At 42.3% G+C, this 17,145-nt stretch overlaps 1 protein-coding gene across 3 annotated transcripts in view; it reads left to right on the top strand.

Annotated features, from left to right (window-relative positions):
* The window catches only part of TMEM266 (transmembrane protein 266), a 122,096-nt gene that overhangs the window by 32,428 nt on the left and 72,523 nt on the right, over positions 1-17,145 (top strand). Inside the window, exons 2-4 of one of the 3 annotated variants that reach the window (XM_043523913.1) lie at positions 3,723-3,788; positions 12,546-12,651; positions 15,556-15,744. In XM_043523913.1, the coding sequence (XP_043379848.1) occupies positions 12,638-12,651; positions 15,556-15,744 (203 nt within the window). In that variant the 5' untranslated portion in view covers positions 3,723-3,788; positions 12,546-12,637. Of the gene's footprint in view, positions 1-3,722; positions 3,789-12,545; positions 12,652-15,555; positions 15,745-17,145 lie in introns of those variants that run through there. The other 2 variants (XM_043523914.1, XM_043523915.1) reach the window with 2 other exon arrangements.

The raw sequence follows: 17,145 nt of genomic DNA, 5'->3' as shown, positions 1-17,145 counted from the left end.
GTCTGGGAATTAAATCCCTTCCTGCAGCTGTTTAAACAGACCAGAGTTCCTGAAGATACGAGCGTCATGAACCTTTCCCAGCCATCCCACGTTGATGTTGGTGAAACGTCTCTGGTGATCCACCAGTGCTTGCAGCACCATTGAAAAGTACCCCTTGCGGTTTATGTACTGGCTGCCCTAGTGGTCCGGTCCCAAAATAGGGATATGCGTTCCGTCTATAGCCCCACCACAGTTAGGGAATCCCATTGCAGCAAAGCCATCTAGTATGACCTGCACATTTCCCAGAGTCACTGCCTTTGATAGCAGCAGCTCAATGATTGCGTTGGCTACTTGCATCACCACAACCCCCACAGTAGATTTGTCCACTCCAAATTGATTACCGACTGACTGGTAGCTGTCTGGCCTTGCAAGCTTCCACAGGGCTATTGCCACTCGCTTGTGAACTGTGAGGGTTGCTCTTATCTTGGTATTCTTGCACTTCAGGGCAGAGGAAAGCAAGTCACAAAGTTCCATGAAAGTGCTCTTACGCATGCAGAAGTTTCGGAGCCACTGGGAATCATCCCAAACCTGCAAAGCTATGCAGTCCCACCACTCTGTGCTTGTTTCCCGGGCCCCGAATAGGCGTTCCACGTCATGAGCCTGCCCCAGTAACACCATGATCTCCAAATTGCCGGGGACCGCAGTTTTAGAGAAATCCATGTTCCCTGTCCTCATCACCGCGCTGCATAATAATGCACGAGGTGTTTACAATGGTCATAACTGCTGCAGTGAGCTGAACCGGCTCCATGCTTGCCGTGCTATGGCATCTGCTCGGGCAATCCAGGGAAAAGGGCGCGAAATGATTGTCTGTTGTTTCTTTCACGGAGGGAGGGAGGGTTGACTGACGACATTTACCCATAACCACCCACGACAAATTTTTGGCCCCATCAGGCATTGGGAGCTCAGCCCAGAATTCCAATGGGCAGCGGGGACTGCGGGAACTGTGGGATAGCTACCCACAGTGCACCGCTCGGAATGTCGACGCTTGCCACGGTACTGTGAACACACACCGCTGAATTAATGTGCTTAGTGTGCACTCGACTTTATACAATCTGTTCCCAAAAATCGACTTCTGTAAAATAGGAGTACTTTCGTAGTGTAGACATGGCCTCAGATGGTCACCCATTCTGCTATTAAAACCAGCCCAAACCTGCTAACCTTTAGAAAGATGAGTAAAACCAACTTTTTAAGCGTGTCATTGCAAATTTTCTGTTATTTACTGAAGCAAAATAAACTACACCTCAGGTGACAGTTTGGAAATTTGAGGGATGATGTGACAATAAGAGGATGCTGTCCCTGAGTAACAGCTCCAGTAGATCCCAATGCTTGCCCTGATTAATAAGCTTATTACTGAGAGAGCTAGTAGTGACCTTGATATTTAGGTTGCCTAACAGTTTCCATTATAAAAAATTCTTCTTAGGCTTTACTTTTTCTAACACCTCTACTATTTGCAGCAGGCCTTTAAAATTCAGCAGAGAGAAAACCCTCAGGTTAGAGAAGTGCCTTTTCTTTGTCCCATGAAATTCTGTTCAGCTTTAGCCAAGTTACAGATGGTTAAAAATCATGATTTTCCCTGCTCTGGTTTGTGTTTTTTCAGGAAAATTTTGGAAGCATGACAAAATAATAACTGAACACAAACATTTGAAAGATTCTGGGTTTATGGTGCCATGAAGGTCCCAGAAGTGCAGTGGCACGCACTGCATTGAGAATCCTGGGTTGCTGCTGGAGCAGCAGTAGGGAGTGGTGAGCCATATCGAGCTCCCTCCAACCTTCACCACAACATTATACCTGGCATGTTGCCCCAGAATCCAATCCCCATCCCTCCCTCTCTGAGGGGGCACCAAATTGAGCAGGTGCTCCCCCAATTTCTGGATTTCTGGGAAAAGACCCAGGCTGGGCTCCCTCCATAAGTGTCCTGGACTAAGTGTACATAGCCCCAGCCCATTCCTCCCCTTTGGAAACACAACATGGGACAGAAGCACTCCAGCTCCCAAGGAGTAGGAAAGAGAAAGGGCTGGACTAGGCTCCCTCTGAACCCTGCACATGGAACCAGAATCCTATTTCCCTACTGCAGATAACCTTCTCCTGCTGTTAGCTAATGTTAGGTCCTGTACCTCACGCTGTGCTGCAGTGCTGAAGGTTCAGTGTTCAAACCTTGATAATGATACATAATGAAGGGATTGTTACAGTTGTACATAATAGAATTTTTTTTTCATTTTAAAATCTGGGAAATTACATATAAATAACCTGTGGGTATGGATTATGAGATAGTCTTTAATTACATGATCACATACTATTTTTCCACAGCATTCTGGTTCATTCTTGGCACAGGATGATCCACAAAGGGGTAGAATTAAGGCTGCATGAGCAGCTGCAAATCTGGCATTTCCCAATGTTTGAGTGCTTGATTTTCCAACCTAAACATCTTTCTTTTAATATATACTTTTCTTTGTAATATAGTACTGCATATACACTTGTTGACCAGTAAAGTCTTCATGATTGCAAAAGCCACCCTTGCTTTCCCTTTCTTTTTAATATGAAACCTTCTGAAATCCCTCTTGTTCCCCTGCAAACTCCTCTGGAATTCCTTACGTTAGAGATGTCAGAAGGATTAGGAATCTGCAATGTAAACATTTGATGTACGCCAGCATGTTTCCAAAATGATAACAACATTCATTTACTGTTGATGCCTGATATGTGATATTTTAATGTTCATACATTTTTTTCTAAACAGCAGTTTTGTTTTGGTTTTTTCAAAACAAGCGTTCATCTTGTTGGACTACCTACATGCCATGTTTGGGGTTCTAAAAATTGACTTCTCTGAATGCAGCCCTTTTTTTTTTTTTTAAATGTAATAAGTACAGAAACATCTTCTTACACTGAAAACCAACTGCATGGTTTCCTTCAAACGTTCAAAAAGCATTCATTTAGAATGAGAAATATATTTACTAGAGCCCTGATGGTGAGAGTCATGTGTCAAGCCTAACCAATTGTAAGAGGAGATATTCATTTTAAATTTTAAGCCATATCTGTACAGGAGTTGGTGAAAACTCTCTCCGCCGCCACAGCATCTACAAAGCCCTAAAGTGCAGAACTGTTTGGGGCAGTGGCCCTGCCAAATCCTAGTTATAGTCACACAGTTATAAAGTGGAATCTTTTCCAGTTGTGAGGAGTTTATGTTGTTGGATCAGTTACTGAGCCTCTGTTGAGGCAAAGCCGTGTCTTGAGGGACTAAATTCTAAGTCTACTCCACTTGAATTGAGGTCATTGTTGCTCACTGAAGTGGTTACAGAGCTGTAGGCTGTAGTTTATAAACTGGACCCAAGTTTTTCCTGACTGAGGAATGCCAGCAAGGAAGTGTTGTGTTCTCTGTCGGGGAAGATTCTTAGTGCCTCCCTTCAGAAGAGCAGCCTATAAGAAACATTTTTGAGGCATCACTTGATGTGGAAAATGTTTCCAGCTATGGACCTGTTTTGAACCTTTATTTGGGCTGATTGAGAAGATTACAACAGGGTAAATCAGACAGCCTCCAGAATTCTCAGGGTTTCTTGACTCGTTGCAATAGTGTTTCAGGTTTCAGTAAGGTGCATAAATTGCACTAATAGTGCTGGTTAATGATCTTTTCCTGACAGTGAATGAAGGTCACATCCATGCTGATCTTATATTTTTCCTTTTTTTTAAAGCTCTCCTCTACCTTCCATGCTGTTGATCATGAAGTTTTTTGACACATCTGTGGTTCATACCCAGAGGTACGTGGAGCCACTCTATTTCTTCCTTTTTTAAAAGATCCCAGAGCTGTACTATTAGGTGATTAACCACTCCCTCCTCTCCTATGATGACTCCATCCATTTCTCTTTCCCTCTGGGCTTCTAGATAGCTCCATGACTTAACTTATGATTGACTAACAGGCATAGCAAGAATTTTGATGTTCCCATCACTTCCCATTTAACTTTAGAATAGGTATAATTTTCATTCACAGATTGAGATTAGAGCCTAATGTAAAAAAAAATTTCCAGTGTATGTTCTATTTGTGTAAATGCTTCAAAGTCACCGAGAAGTTGAAAAATGGGAAAATCCTGTAAAACAACCCTTAGCAACCCTGGCATTCACTCCAGCTCTTCATTTAATATTGCTGAATTTATTCGCTTTCAGAGCATGCTTCCAGGGTTCTCCATTCCCCCCCCCCCCCCCAAGGTTTTGCCAAGGTGGTGTGTGGAGGAATATGAGGATGGGATGGTGGAGGTTAAATTTTGTTGCTTTGGTCAGGTAAATAGTTCTGGTTTAGATTTTCATTTCCTGTTTGTATTCTTTTGTACAAGAATCTAGAACTGTGTTATATGTACTTTTAAAGGAATATTACTAAATATATAAAACTAAATAACCTGGACTGTGTGCTCTCGATATTCAGTGACCTCAGTTCAGCTGCACAGAGTACAAGTGAGCACAGAGTTTGGTCCAAAATGTTTCAACTGCACCTTCCCCTCCCCTCATCCTTTCTTCTCTCTCTCTCTCTCCCTCCCTCTTCTTAGTTCTACAGTGCACACATAGCTTGTTGTATTTGCATATATGTGCTAAGGCTGTGTAATAAAATATCCTGTTTGTAATGAAAAAGTACCAGGGTACAGAGTTTTAAGATTACTCTTGAATTTTTGTGATTACTATCTGGGTGAGCAATATACACACACATTCTTGCACACTTTTTACTCTTATGTATCACCTTTCATCCCAAAGTGCTTTCCAAACTGTCGCGCCTACATATAGTCCCACTGAAATTCAACCACCTCTTGGTTGGCAGGCAACAGGCAGTTAGTGCATTGTATGGCCAATAATATGTAAAGCAATCCATAAAGGTTAACAAAGTAACTCAAACAGGGAAGAGTTCTGGGTAACAGCACCAGTGCAAACTCCTACTCTAGTACCATATCATATATAATATCCAGGCAGAGCAGACAGGAAATTTTAAGATCTTATCTGAGAAGGACACACAGTGAACTGTATAGAATTTAATTCATCTACCCCAGAAGAATGAAGGGCTAAATCAACCCTGCTGAGATTTGAACCTATGATGTCAGGGAGTCTATACATGACAGACGTAAACCACTGGCAGAGGGGTACAGGGTTGGGGGAAAGCAGAACCACCATTTTACCCCTGGGAAGAAGGAGGCTAGGCATTCACCTCCCCATTCCCCTGTTACTTGTCCCAAATTTTCTGTACAAGCAGAGGAGCCCAAGAGGTGCTATCATTATAAGTCCACTGAGCACCTGAGGAATAAGTGTCCCTTGCTGAGTGGAAGCCGGCAGCAAGTAACACATGAAGTTGCTACTTCTCCAAGCCAGGCTGCGGCCTCTTTCCACACAGGATTTGTAAAGCTTGTTTCCACACAACCAAGCAATGAGCATATGCATGCAGTTAAAATCAATGGTGAAGTGCTTCTTGGATTGAGGGACACATGTGCTGAGATTTCTGTGGTCAGGAGGGACCTGATCCAGGAGAAGGATTTGTAGCCAGGTAAAATGGCAGAATTAGAACTGGTGGGAGGTTACAAAGTCCTTGCACCTTTAGCTAAAGTACACAGGCAAACTAAGTATTTGCAGGCTGAACTGACTGTTGCAACGGTGGCACACAATTTTGTACCATTTCTACTAGGGAATGATTTCTTAATGTGGCAGAATCTGTCCCAGGGTTGGTTAGCAGTGAGAAGGAATTTTGTGCTAGAAGCCCCGGTGGCGGGGTGGGGGTGGGGTGGTGAAGTCACATGGGCTGCTGGGGGAATAAGAGGGTGTCTCTTAGATTCCTCTGTAGCAGTAAAGAATGCAGCTTTGGGGGCAGGGATGGTTGTGGCCAGTTCCTGTAGCCCCGGGGCTCAAGGCAAGTTCCAGAGGGAGGGGCTGGACGGAGTCAGGTCCTGTCTCGCAATCATTTCCCCGGGAGAGGGGAATGTATCACCTTGTTACAGGGGAGCCACCCCAGCCGCTGACTGCCAGGAAGTTGCAGGTCAGCAGGGGGCAGGGCCTGCCCTGGGGTGCACAGAGACATGTGTCCTGAAGGTGGAATTTGGGGTCCTGGTGACCGCTGCAGTGGGAACAGACCCCAAGGACTGTGTAGCTGGAAGCAAGCCCAACCTGAGTGAAAAGGGGGGAATTTTGCTGGCCAGTGAAGGGTCTGTCATAGCTGGTAGCTGTGAGCCCACAGCTGGACCAGGGTCACCTTCCCTTTTGGGGGACACTGGGATGTCTGGCCCAGAGGGGAGCCCAGAGGGGGAACCCCACACAGAAGGTGAGGGGGGGCCAGAGAGTCCACCCACCTTTTGTAGGGAGGATCTTTCCCAGGAGGAGGGTGAAAAGTCTGCATTTAAAATGCCAGACCCCTCTCCTGTGGATCAGGTTTTAAGAGAAAATTGGGGGTCAGATCTCCGGGAGGGGGAAGTCCATCCAGCTGACCTTTTGGGAACAGAAAGTGGGGTGTCCAAAGGGGTCTTACCAATCCAAAGCACCCCACTGAAAGATGTTGTTCTTGGTATGCGTGTAAGAGATAAAGCTGTCTCTCCAAGACAAGAGGGGAAAAATCTCTGCATGGGTGAAACTTCACAAGGAAGTGAAGTCCAGCCCAGAGAAATTCCAGAGGGAGGGGCCGAGGGCAGGCATGATTGCAGTACACCTTTTCCTTGCCAAAGCCCCAAACCCATGCCTGAATTGAAAGCCTTCTCCAAAGAGGCAGAGGAGTCTGCATCAGAGTGCCTACCAGGGGGCACAAAGAACTGGGAAAATGCGGTAGAAACTAAACAAGCTAAATTGTGTGAACAAAACCTGTCCACCGTAGATTTGCTGTTAATCTTGTGTCTTTTACTATTTCATCTATGGGTCAAGACAAAGGAGTTAATACTAGTGGTTAACCCTTTAAAGATGTGGGACATACCTGATTTGTGGAAGAAATTGTTGTACATGCTAGGGATGGTGACAAGACAGCCCCACAAGCATATTATTTTTCACCCTATACCTGTAAACAGACTGGAAGCTTGGCACAGCAGCAAAAGCATAATAGGCCCATGCTGCTATGTAGAAGGAAGCCAAGCTGGTCACCTGCCATATTTGCTATACTTTCTGCACTTCGGGATGGTTTGTTCCTGCGCCCTCAATAAGGCTTCTTTAAAATACAGCCAGTTCTCCTGGACTCCTTGCCCCCTCATATTAGCTTCCCAGGGGATCCTGCCCATCAGTTCCCTAAGTGAGTCTAAGTCTGCTTTTCTGAGGTCCAGGGTCCATATTTTGCTATTCTCCTTTCTTCCTTTTGTGAGGATCCTGAATTCAACCATCTCATGGTCACTGCTGCCTAGGTTGCCACCCACTTCTACTTCCCCTACTAATTCTTCCCTGTTTGTAAGCAGTAGGTCAAGAGGAGCACAGCCCATAGTCGGTTGCTCCAGCACTTGTACCAGGAAGTTGTCCCCAACACTCTCATTGTGTATATCCCTGTAACTAAATAACCCATCAAATGAGAAAGAAGCCTTGTGGAATACAAATGAAGAAAAGTGCTAATTTCAAAGCAAGTGGTCATTGTGTGTGCTGATCGGAAGTCAAAGACTCATAATGTATTCCTCACTTTCCATCATCAAAGGAAAAACCCACATAGGTAGTGATCCTGTCAGTTTGTTTTCTGTGAGAAGAAGCTGTAAGTATGGATTCAAGGAAAGATCCTGGATATCTGGACTGTTTGGACTTTTACAGGAAAGTGTACCAGATGCAAAGGAAGCTTACAAGAAGTGGAAATTTGGACAGATGACTAGGGAGGAGTATAAAAATATTGCTAGAGCATGCAGGGGTGTAATCAGGAAGGCTAAGGCACAATTGGAGTTGCAGCTACCAAAGGATGTGAAGGGTAACAAGAAGGGTTTCTACAGGTATGTTAGCAACAAGAAGCTCAGGCAAATTGTGGGACCCTTACTGAATGGGGGAGGCAAAGTAGTGACAGATGATATGGAAAAAGCTGAAGTACTCAATGCTTTTTTTGCCTCGGTCTTCACAGACAAGGTCAGCTCCCAGACTGCTGCACTGGGCAACACAGTATGGGGTGGAGGTGAGCAGCCCTCAGTGGTGAAAGAACAGATTAAGGACTATTTAGAAAAGCTGGACGTGCACAAGTCCATGGGTCCAGATCTAATGCATCCAAGGGTGCTGAGGGAGTTGGCTGATGTGATTGCAGAGCCATTGGCCATTATCTTTGAAAATTCGTGGCGATCAGGGGAGGTTCCAGATGATTGGAAAAGGGCAAATATAGTGCCCACATTTAAAAAGGGGAAGAAAGAGAAACTGGGGAACTACAGACCGGTCAGCCTCACTTCAGTCCCTGACAAAATTATGGAGCAGGTCCTCAGGGAATCCATTTTGAAGCACTTGGAGGAGAGGAAGGTGATCAGGAACAGTCAACATGGATTCACCAAGGGCAAGTCATCCCTGACCAACCTGATTGCCTTCTGTGATGAAATAACTGGCTCTGTGGATATTGGGAAAGTAGTGGATGTGATATATCTTGACTTTAGCGAAGCTTTTGATACGGTCCCCCACAGTACTCTTGCCAGCAAGTTAAAAAACTATGGATTGGATGAATGGACTATAAGGTGGATAGAAAGCTGGCTAGATTGTCGGGCTCAATGGGTAGTGATCAACGGCTCGATGTCTAGTTGGCGGCCGGTATCAAGCAGAGTGCCCCAAGGGTTGGTCCTGGGGCCAGTTTTGTTCAACATCTTTATCAATGATCTGGATGATGGGATTAATTGCACCCTCAGCAAGTTCGCAGATGACACTAAGCTGTGCGGGAGAGGTAGATATGCTGGAGGGTAGGATAGGGTCCAGAGTGACCTACACAAATTGGAGGATTGGGCCAAAAGAAATCTGATGAGGTTCAACAAGGACAAGTGCAGAGTCCTGCACTTAGGAAGGAAGAATCCCATGCACCGCTACAGGCTGGGGACCAACTGGCTAAGCAGCAGTTCTGCAGAAAAGGACCTGGGGATTACAGTGGATGAGAAGCTGGATATGAGTCAGCAGTGTGCCCTCGTTGCCAAGAAGGCCAACGGCATATTGGGCTGTATTAGTAGGAGCATTGTCAGCAGATCGAGGGAAGTGATTATTCCCCTCTGTCTGGCACTCTTGAGGCCACACCTGGGGTATTGTGTCCAGTTTTGGTCCCCCCACTTCAGAAGGGATGTGGACAAATTGGAGAGAGTCCAGCAGAGGGCAACAAAAATAATTAGGGGGCTGGGGCACATGACTTACGAGGAGAGGCTGAGGGAACTGGGGTTATTTAGTCTTCAGAACAGAAGAGTGAGGGGGGATTTGATAGCAGCCTTCAATTACCTGAAGGAGGGTTCCAAAGAGGATGGAGCTAGCTGTTCTCAGTGGTGGCAGATGACAGAACAAGAAGCAATGGTCTTAAGTTGCAGTGAGGGCGGTCTAGGTTAGACATTAGGAAACACTATTTCACTAGGAGCGTGGTGAAGCACTGGAATGGGTTACCTAGGGAGGTGGTGGAATCTCCATCCTTAGAGGTTTTTAAGGCCCGACTTGGCAAAGCCTTGGCTGGGATGATTTAGTTGGTGTTGGTCCTGCTTTGAGCAGGGGATTGGACTAGATGACCTCCTGAGGACTCTTCCAACCTTAATATTCCATGAAAATTCTACTACATTATAACAAGATACTACAATGCAAGTAACATTCCACTAGTTTTCATGAAGTTCAAACACCAAATACACTCTTATACATTTAACAAACACTTTGATCTATAAGAATACACAAGTGCATGGGACTCTGGCATGAGCTGGCACCTGGTCTGCCAGTGTCACACTAGGTATAATTCATTGTGTGTCTTGGACTTTCTGATTTTGTTCCTACATGCTTGGGCTATTCTTTTGTATGCCTCCTTATCAGTTTGTCTTTGTTTCCACTTTTTATAGGATTCCTTTTTGATTTTCAGGTCATTAGAGAGCTTGTGATGGAGCCATACTGTCCTCTTACTATTCTTCTTATCTTTACTTTGCTTCGGGATAGTTTGCAGTTGTGCGGTTAATATTGTCTCCTTCAGAGACTGCTAGCTCTCCTGAACTCCTTTTCCCCTTAGATTGTCTTCCCATGGGAGTTTACCTTCCAGTTCTCTGTGTTTGTTAGTCTGTTTTTTAAATCCATTATCCTTATTCTTCTGCTCTCACTCCTTCCTTTTCTTAGAATCATGATGTCTATCATTTCATGATCACTTTTACCCAAATTGTCTTCCACTTTCAGATTTGCTACCAATTCCTCCCTGTTCGTCAAAATCAAATCTAAAATGGCTGTTCCCCTGGTTACTTCCTCCATTTTCTGGAACAAAATGTTGTCCCCAATATATTCCAGGAACTTATTCGAAATTTTTTGTTTTGCTATATCATTTTTCCAAAAGATGTCTGGGTAGTGAAAGTCCCCCATTACTACCAGATCTTGCGTTTTGGATATTTGTTCTAGAAATGCCTCATCTACCTCCTCTTCCTGATTTGGTGGTCTGTAGTCAAATCTCCTTTCTTTTATCTTCCCATCACTCAAAAACAGTTGTGGGGTTTTGATCAAACTTTCCTTTAAAAATATATCACATTCGAAAATTTCAGCCCAAAAGGTAGAAACTTTAGGGAGCTATGAGCTTCTTAATACAAAGCTCATCTTGGGAAGTGTTTTGTAGCCTTATCTACAATAGTCTCTACCTTTACCCTGCTGTAGGCCCAGTTCAGCAAATTACTTAAGCATGTGTTTAAATCTCATTAAAGTCAATGGAACTTAAGTAAGTGCTTTGCTGCTTTAGGAGCATAATGAACAAACTTATAGCTAGGGCCTAAGCCAAGGTCTATTGAAGCCAATGGAAAGGCTCCCATTGACTTCAAATGAGTGTTGGATCAGCCTGCAGTGCATCAGAATGAGTTTATCTAAATACATATGCAATTCTGGTTTTAATCAGATTTTTTAATTGCAAGTTTTTAGATCAGTATGGTATATATGTTAGTCTATACAATTATTTGTTATTTTAAGGCCAAATCATGCTTGCTCTATTCAGATGAATATTTCTATTAATTTCAGTTGGTCTACCTGCATGAGTAAAGTGATTAAGATTTAGACCCTAGCCTTTTGAATACTCATGCATATAGGCAATCTAAGAATAAATTAATTGGCTTTTATTGTGTTACAGGCATACAGTATATGAAATAATGCTTTGGAAATTGCTATTCTAGTAATTATTGTATAGTCGTTATACTAGCAATTTTAGGTTAATTATTTGATATTAAGGGATTGCTGAGGGCCATACAGTCAATATATTAAACATCTTTATAATATCCTATGAATTTTTGTTTTATTTTATGCATTTTTGGAAAAAGAAGTATAGGATACCTAAATGATCTGAATGTTGCAACTTGTAATTGGTTTAAGTAATGTTTACAACTCAGGAGACATTTTAGTACAATAATGGCAATTTTTCAATGTGAATGTCAGTTATACCCTAACTTCATACATTTGTATGGCACTCATTATAATGTTCTCCTAATTAATAAGAGTACATTTTTGTCTTTTACCAACAGTCTCCTTAACTTCATTGTGGCTAATTACATGCACTATATAACCCTGGAAACAGCTTTTAAAAGTCTCTCATTATATTACTCAGATTCATTTTTATTTTTTATCACTACAGTTTCCGAAATACTTAATTTAAAAGGGCAGAGGCTTGTTTTGTTTAGATTTATATTTTGGACTTTTACATTGTTTTTTACAATGTAGGGTTGAATATTAGTGCTTGTGACAGCAAGGCACATTAGCTGCTGCCAATGGCTTCATTCTAGCGAGCTTGTCCACTACAGTTTTGGTGTTGCACCTCAGTCCTGTGATACAGCACAAATGCACAGGCATACGTTTGGCCTTGAGCAAAGATTGCCCGTTATGCCAAACAGGTTAATGGGCTTGATAGGTAAAAACATTCTCTAGATACTAGACAGATCATTATACATGAGAGTGTGAGTTAAGACCAAGGAGAGCTTTCCTAAAGATGCTAAGAGATTTAGCAGCACAAGTCCCACAGAAGTCATTTGGACTTGTGCTCCTAAATCCTTTCACCTTAACTAACACTCTAATATGTACAAGTCTGTATAGTATGTAGAGAATAAGCTCCCTGGACTTTGTGAGGACTTGTGCTCCTAAATCTCTTTGCCTCTTTTGAAAATCTGCCCCTAAGACTTGCCCATCACTCTACATTTTCTGATTGTTTAAAGCCAAGCCTGTAATGTTATTTAAACGTAAGGGTGGGGTGGGGAGTGGAAAGCTACAATAAATTTGCAAAGTTCTATGATGAGGCAGTCTTAACCCAGAACAGAAGCATCACCAAAAAAAGGGGGGGGGGGTTGTGGCATTTGTGGGAAACTGCTGTACAAACTGCATTATATGGAAATGAATGTTACACTAACTGCAACTGAGTTCTTGATAATAAGTTTTACCTCTTGTAGAAACCTTGCCTTGAAATGCTGAAAATTGTCTGCAGAGGAGCTGAAGTTAGTTAAGTACTGGAACAACTGCTGATTTATTTGCATCTTTCAACATGACCAATCCCCAGTAAGTACCATATGAGAAAGTTACAAATGCTTTTCCATTCAATGAGTCAAATCCCATTCATGCAAAATCCTCTGTGCCAAATTCTCTTGATCCCAAGGAGGTTGCATCAGTATTGCTGGGAATAGAATTTTAAGTTTCGGATAAGAGATGCAGGATTTGCTCAGTTGTCTGCGGACCTGGAATTAGTGCAACAACAACAAAGTGAATATGCAAAAAGAAAAGGAGTACTTGTGGCACCTTAGAGACTAACCAATTTATTTGAGCATAATTCTGAAGTATTGTTAATAGTGAATGACCAAGAACTAATATATAAAATTATTTTCAGTCTATCTAAATTTTTGTTTTCCTCCCAACAAGCCTGTGTTAAGATTATTTGTCAGCACTGTTTCATTTGCTTTTTCACGGTCACTTCATTATCTAGCTCTCATTTAATCTACTTAAGAGTCTAAAAGGTTAAAAAAAAAAAAAAACACCACACAGTGAGAAGCTGAAAGGGCTTCTCTAACTCTTTTCACAGTTTGTTCTGTAATACTGGTAGTCAGACTGTGGTCCACTTCCAAACTAAAAGCCAGCAGCTTCAGCTAGTATGTGGTACAAAAGCATTAAATCAGAGAAGAGAAATGTCTAGCCAAATACCAGAAAAAAATCTCCTGCTAATTAGATCTTTTTAGACAGTGAAATAATTTTCAGTGGAAGTGGCAAAAGTCTCATTCCTTGAGGAGACATGTAAAATTAGACTGGACAAAGAACTAAATAAAGGGACGCTGGCTAGATGACCCAAAGGATCTTTTGCACTCATTTCTATGGCTGTGTGAAACAATCATAGGTCATTGCGAGCCTTTTACTTCAGTCATAATAGTGTCTTCACATTGTTAAAGGGACCTTCCCAGGTAATCTGTGCAGTGGTTCTACTCCCTTCTAATTCTAATGTTTAGACTCTGAGCAATACTGCCTTTTCCCACCTCTTCAATTTAGACTTTCGTCCTTCTTCATCCATGTCTTATGTTCCTGGTTCCAAACTCTTACAAGACACGATTTAGGCAAGAGGTCTTCTAAATTATTCAGTTTTTATGAGAAAGATGAAGTCTTATTCAGGTTGGTTGAATAACTGGAGGATTTTAATAAGCTCTTTTAAAAAAAAATCATTGCAGCTTTTGCAGTCAAATAAGAAAGGAAAGTTGGGTATAAGACACTTTTTAACTGCATCACTAAGAAAGAAAAATACCTTCCCAACCATCGCACCTATCTGTCGAAAACCTGAATGAAATAGCGTGGCATTTCTTCAGAAGTTAACAAGCTCTCCCGGATTAATGCTAAAGAGGTTTATGGTTGCAACACAATGTGAGTCAAATGGAAAGGGAGGCATTCACTGGAATCTGCAAAGAATCTGTCCCTGCTGGGACTTGACAGGCAAACCCTTTACACAAAGTTGTCCATCACATACACTATATATTAAGTACTGGGCAATAACTTATTTTTTCTCTAAGTAAGTGGTATCTTATTTTAAGTGATATAGACACACATACATGGTTGGATTTTACCCTTGTATGTGTACATAAAGCTCTCATTAACATTAAGAAGGAGAGAAAATACATAACCAGTTTTTAAATTATGTTCTATACATATATGGATGGGAAGAATTTATCTTGGATCCTCCTATAATTTTATTCCTGTTCTTACTCTATAACTCTCCTCAGAAGTCCTAGAGCATTAGCAACCCTTTCTCTGGTTGAGTAGGGCAAGATGTGGCACCATTCAGAATTTTTCTAAATATTGACCAGAGGTCAATGAAGGGCAATAGAATGGATGTATTACCTTAGAGCAGTGGTTCTCAAACCCTGGGGAAGGCCTCCCAATGAAAGCGCGGTAATGTGTCAAGGGAGGGACAAACTGTGTGCTTCTTTGAAAGAAAAGAAAAAAAAAGAGCTCTGGCTGTCAGCCCTGGCTGGCTCTGGCTCATGCAGAAAGGCCATGCACACCCAGGAGGCGGAGATAAATAGGACAGCCAGAGCTCTGTCCCCGGGGCTAACAGCTGGAGCACCACCACTTGGGCTTTCCTCCCTCCACCCCCTCAATCCCTCACCAGGAGGCAGCCCAGGCTCGGGTTCTCCTTCCCGCCACCCCTCTAACGCCTCAATCTCTCACATCAATGCAGCGGGGCTCTGTCTGTCAGCCCCAGGATAGCAGCAGCAGCGCAGAAGTAAGGGTAGCAATGGGGCACTAAGTCTGCTGCGAAAAGTGATATTGACGAATATTACTTTTCTCATTGCCACCCTTACTTCTGTGCTGCTGGGTGCCCAGCCAGCAGCCGCTGCTCTCTGCTCTGTTGTCAGAACTGTGTGTTGGTATATGTACTTGAGAAGGGGGCGTAAACAACTACAGTCACCAAGAAGGGGAGCCCAATCAAATAAGTGTGAGAATCACTGCCTTAGAGTGATTTGTACACTGGTCAGTAAAATGCTTGACCATTGTTCACTGATCTCACTACAAAAAGGAGAGGGTTTAGTTCATGTAACTACATGCCTTCTTTTCATTGACTCTCTTTTCTAGTTTGCAAGTATACTTTGCTACATAGTTCATAGTTTGTTTCTTTGTGTGTTTGTTGAATATTTATGTTTATATTTTATGTGCATGAAAAGGCTTCAACCCTGCAATCTAAATCCAATTTTGCCCTTGTGTGCATGTGAGGATCCTATTAACCTCAGTGGGAGCGACCTTTCACAGATGAGGATAGACTTTGGCCCCATATAACATTTCTCCACATGTATTATCAAAAGTGACACATAAATACCAGTAATCAAGCCTTTTTCCTTCATTATGGAAAATTTTAGTCCTGCTACTTGTGGAAATTTCCCGTTCCTTACTGATTATATTTTTTTCCATTTGCTTATTCATCATTTTTAGGCCTTCAGTAGAAGGTGGAATTTCAGAAGTTGAGATTATTTCACAACAAGTAGAAGAGGAGACCAAAAGCTTAGCTCCTGTACAACTTGTTAACTTCACTTATCGAGATTTACCCCTTGCTGCGCTTGATCTCTCTGTGGCAGGGTCCCAGCTCTTGTCAAATTTGGATGAGGAGTACCAAAGAGAAGGGTAAGTGCGAAGGATATCCTAAAGGATTTTCATGGTTTACAGAAGGGAAAGCCATGAGATGGAGAGAGAAGGCCAGCCAATTACACTTGAATCCATTCTAAAAGCATCTTTTTCTAATGTAGCTATTTAGTTGTTTTCAGACTCCTTGCAATAAAGTAATTTCTGTCTCCCATGTGAACGTAGTGCATATTAGAAAACTGCTATCAGTGAGAAAACTAAAGTTTGATTCATACTAAAATGTTAGGTCAACCCAGCTACATCACTCAGGGGTGTGAAAAAGCCACACCCTTCAGCGATATAGTTTTAAGCTGACCTAACCCCTGGTGTAGATAGTGCTCGGTCAATTGAAGAATGCTTCCTTTGACCTAGCTACCGCCTCTCGGGGAGGTGGATTACCTGCTGCGATGGTAGAACCTCTCTCGTCAGCATAGTCTACACCCCTCCCGTCAGTGTCTACACTGAAGTGCTACAATGGCTCAGAAATGCTGTAGCATTTCAAGTGTAAACAAGCCCTAAATTGTGTCTTTTGCCCTGACTTTTGGCTCTTCCCCATAAAAACAAAACAAAAAAAAATGCAGAAAAGCCATTCCATAGGTCCTCTGTGACAGATGCCTCAGGAGAGTGTTCCATGGTGAGATGCAGGGGTCTGTGACGGTGGTCCACATGTTTGAATGGACATTTCCTGACCTGGTGATTATGATTATGCAACACAACCTCCTAAGCCTCATGCAGATTATTTCTGTTTCTAAAAGAAGAATTTGCTCTGGGTAGGCTGTGAATGAGGCTGTTGCTATTCAGAATATATATGCACAATAATGTTGTTCTGATAGAACATACGTGCCGATTCTGGCTACATTTACACAGGGAGTTCAAATCAAGTTCATTATATTTGTTAGAAAATGTCTTTGGAAATGAGAGAATAAAACACTTACTAAATATACTCTTCAACTGAATATATTAAAGGTACTAAATGAATGTTTAATACTGAATCACAATATATAGGAGAACAGCAAAGCATTTTACCTAGATCCATTATTTTTATAAGTAGCGGTCTGTAAGTAGCTACCTTAAAAATTTAACAAACCTAGCACCTTTATTGTCTAAAACGCAGGGAATACCCACAGTGGGGAGTGTCTGAAGACTCTGTTCTCCCTTCAGACATATGGATGCAACTTCTGTTGGTCTGAAGGACAAACTGAGCTTTTTACAAAGGCCCATTAACAAGTCAAAATTACACTGTAATTTACAGGTAAAACAAGTAGCATTTAAACACATTTTACTTATGGTAGTAGTAAGAGTTGTTTATATTTATGCCTGTATCTGTAATTTTCACTCCATGCATTTGAAGAAACGGGTTTTTTACCCACAAAAGCTTATTCCCAAATAAATCTTTTAGTCTTT

The sequence above is a fragment of the Chelonia mydas genome, chromosome 10 (genome assembly GCF_015237465.2).
Source record: "Chelonia mydas isolate rCheMyd1 chromosome 10, rCheMyd1.pri.v2, whole genome shotgun sequence".
Classification (NCBI taxonomy): Eukaryota; Metazoa; Chordata; order Testudines; family Cheloniidae; genus Chelonia; species Chelonia mydas.
Note: the sequence above shows the minus strand (reverse complement) of the source record. Positions and strands in the feature narration are given on the sequence as shown.